Here is a 2,713-nt window from a genome sequence, read left to right on the forward strand (position 1 = left end):
GTTTTGGGTTCTGTTGCAACATCTATTCTAATATGTGTTGTCTTCAGCCATGTTGAGAGGACGAAAATTCTACAAGCATTCAAAACTAGCAAAGACGTGAACACTGTTTTTCTTTCGAAGGTATCTTTTGTAGTTTAGTTCACTTCTATTTTTGAGGCTTATCTGCTATTCTGATTTATTTTTCTTTGGATTTGTCAAAGCATGTACTAATCAATCTTATTGACATTCATCAATGTAAACATTTGAATTGATATATATTTTTAGTTTTGTTGTGTTAGCTTGGGTTCGTAAGGAGTGTGCTTTTTTTGCGTCAGTTCTTTATGCTCTATTGTGGATATTATCAGGTTTTAACATCTTACTAAAAAATATGATATTTAATAATCTAATATTCTCAGGTGGGTGACAACTCAATTGATATTCCCGAAGCAAATGTGATAATTCAAATTTCTTCGCATGCTGGTTCTAGGCGTCAAGAAGCCCAGCGTCTAGGTCGTATTCTTAGGGCCAAGGTCAGTTTCTGAATTTTAAAGCCACCTTACAGAGTAAATTCTAAACTTAAAATGATGGTTGACGGAAGTTTGAAGTTCTCTGCCACTAATATCTTAATATCATCTGTCAGTAATGCATTGTGCAATGCGGTGCCTGATATATTCAAATTATATCAATTAAAATCGCAGGGAAAGCTTCAGGATAGGATGGCAGGCGGTAAAGAAGAGTATAATGCATTTTTTTATTCCCTTGTCTCAACTGATACCCAGGTATATCATCTATTATGCACCATGGCCTGCACTTATACAAATTATTCATGGTTTAATATACATCTATCATTTCTTGGCTTTGCAGGAGATGTATTACTCGACTAAAAGGCAACAATTTTTAATTGATCAGGGTTATAGCTTTAAGGTATGTTCTTTAATTTTATTTTTGCTAAATATTGCACGTGTTGTTATTTTCTTGAAGAGACACATCAATTGCTCATTTGCTTTATGTATTCCAAGTGGTTGATGTGTTAGATGAAGTTGTTATCTACTTTATAAAGGAAATGGAGAGAAAGGAAATGAACGAGCTAATGTATTTGGAGTCAATCAAACCCTAAATATAAATACAGGGTTGCTTCACTGTCTTCTCTTATCGATCTTCTTATACCAGACATTGCATCAAGTAGATTTCCCGATTTTGTTGAGCTCAATCGAGTAAAAAAATTATTATTAACAGTATTAGGAAGGCCATGCTTGATCATGTGTTATTCTGGTTGGTCACCGAAACTGCCTTGACAAGATCTCCAATCAAACATATCCTAAGCTTTTGATGGTACTTGACAGGTAATTACAAGCTTGCCTCCACCTGATGAAGGGCCGCGATTGAGCTATCATCATCTTGATGATCAACTTGCACTTCTTTCAAAGGTTTCCATCTTCATCATATTTTGACTTCAAATTTAATTGTTGGTTGGGAAATGAAATAACTGGTATGCCGTGTACCTGTATTAGGTATTGAGTGCTGGTGATGATGCAGTGGGGCTAGAACAGCTAGAAGAAGATACAGATGAAATAGCTCTCCGCCATGCCCGTCGTTCTCAAGGATCAATGAGTGCAATGTCAGGTGCAAAGGGGATGGTTTACATGGAGTACAGGTTTGTACTTATAGTGATCTATGTCAATCTGTTACATTGCCTTTTGGGAGTTCATAGATCCTTGATCTTATAACTAGATACCAAACTAAACAGATTTGTGATCATGATTTGCTTTTTCTTTTGCTTGCAGTACTGGCAAAGGCAAAGCACCTGTTAAGAGCAAGCCAAAAGACCCATCAAAGAGACACCACTTATTCAGAAAGCGATTTGGTTGAAATCTTTGATTAAGGAAATAGCTGATGGAATGGGAAAGAAGATGGTGCTTAGGCATGAAGCACTAAAGTATGTGGGTCTATCTTAATGCAATAGATCATTGGAAGAATAGTGATGAGCCAATTTCCAAGTGTAATATAATAAGTAATAACAGCAAGCACACGTGTTATAGTATATTACTGTCTTTCTGAATAGATGTGTAACAATTTTGAAGATAATGATATATTTGGGACTCCCCAATATGAGTGTGGATTGTGTCTTCTCCCTAAAACACACTTGTAGCTCGAAAAAATATCGGACCAAGTTTAGCGACATCTCTTGTACGGTTGATAATGATTTTGTTAAGTAATATGGGTTGAAAAAAGGTAAATGCTTTAATCTGAACAAGATAAAATTAAGGGAAAAGGACAAATTAGTCCTTGAATTTTTAAATCGTGGACAAATTAGGGGTGAGCACGGGTAGCGGGTACCCGATTATCCACCCGGACCCGAACTGAACCAATTAAATTGGTTCAGGAACCGACGGGTAATCGGGTCTAACTCGAACCGAACCGAATTGATGACATTTACTGATGATTGGTTCGGGTATCGGTTTTGGGGTGCGGAACCCGAACCAACCCGTATACCCGATCATAATTAATTATATATATATATATATATATATATATGACTTTGAAAACACATAACCTGATAACCCTAATACTATCTCATTCTCACTAATGGCGCAACCAAACCATGGCGAAACCCTAGCAGAGGTAGAGGCGCAGAGCTTCCTCCTACCACGCAACCAGCTTCTCCAATCTTCATGGTCTTCTCCATTAGGCGTCAGGCGCATCGTCTTCTCCACCTTGTCCGTGGGACCATCTG

The 2,713-nt window shown here is 37.3% G+C and overlaps 1 protein-coding gene across 1 annotated transcript in view; it reads left to right on the forward strand.

Moving 5' to 3' along the window:
- LOC107637977 (DNA repair helicase XPB1) overlaps nucleotides 1-2,140 on the forward strand; it is a 6,446-nt gene extending 4,306 nt beyond the window's left edge. Inside the window, exons 14-20 of the mRNA XM_016341195.2 lie at nucleotides 45-120; nucleotides 396-509; nucleotides 678-758; nucleotides 844-903; nucleotides 1,323-1,406; nucleotides 1,491-1,633; nucleotides 1,764-2,140. Of these exons, the coding sequence (XP_016196681.1) occupies nucleotides 45-120; nucleotides 396-509; nucleotides 678-758; nucleotides 844-903; nucleotides 1,323-1,406; nucleotides 1,491-1,633; nucleotides 1,764-1,848 (643 nt within the window). The 3' untranslated portion in view covers nucleotides 1,849-2,140. The remainder of the gene's footprint in view (nucleotides 1-44; nucleotides 121-395; nucleotides 510-677; nucleotides 759-843; nucleotides 904-1,322; nucleotides 1,407-1,490; nucleotides 1,634-1,763) is intronic.

Source organism: Arachis ipaensis, chromosome B01 (assembly GCF_000816755.2).
Source record: "Arachis ipaensis cultivar K30076 chromosome B01, Araip1.1, whole genome shotgun sequence".
In the NCBI taxonomy this organism is placed as follows: Eukaryota; Viridiplantae; Streptophyta; class Magnoliopsida; order Fabales; family Fabaceae; genus Arachis; species Arachis ipaensis.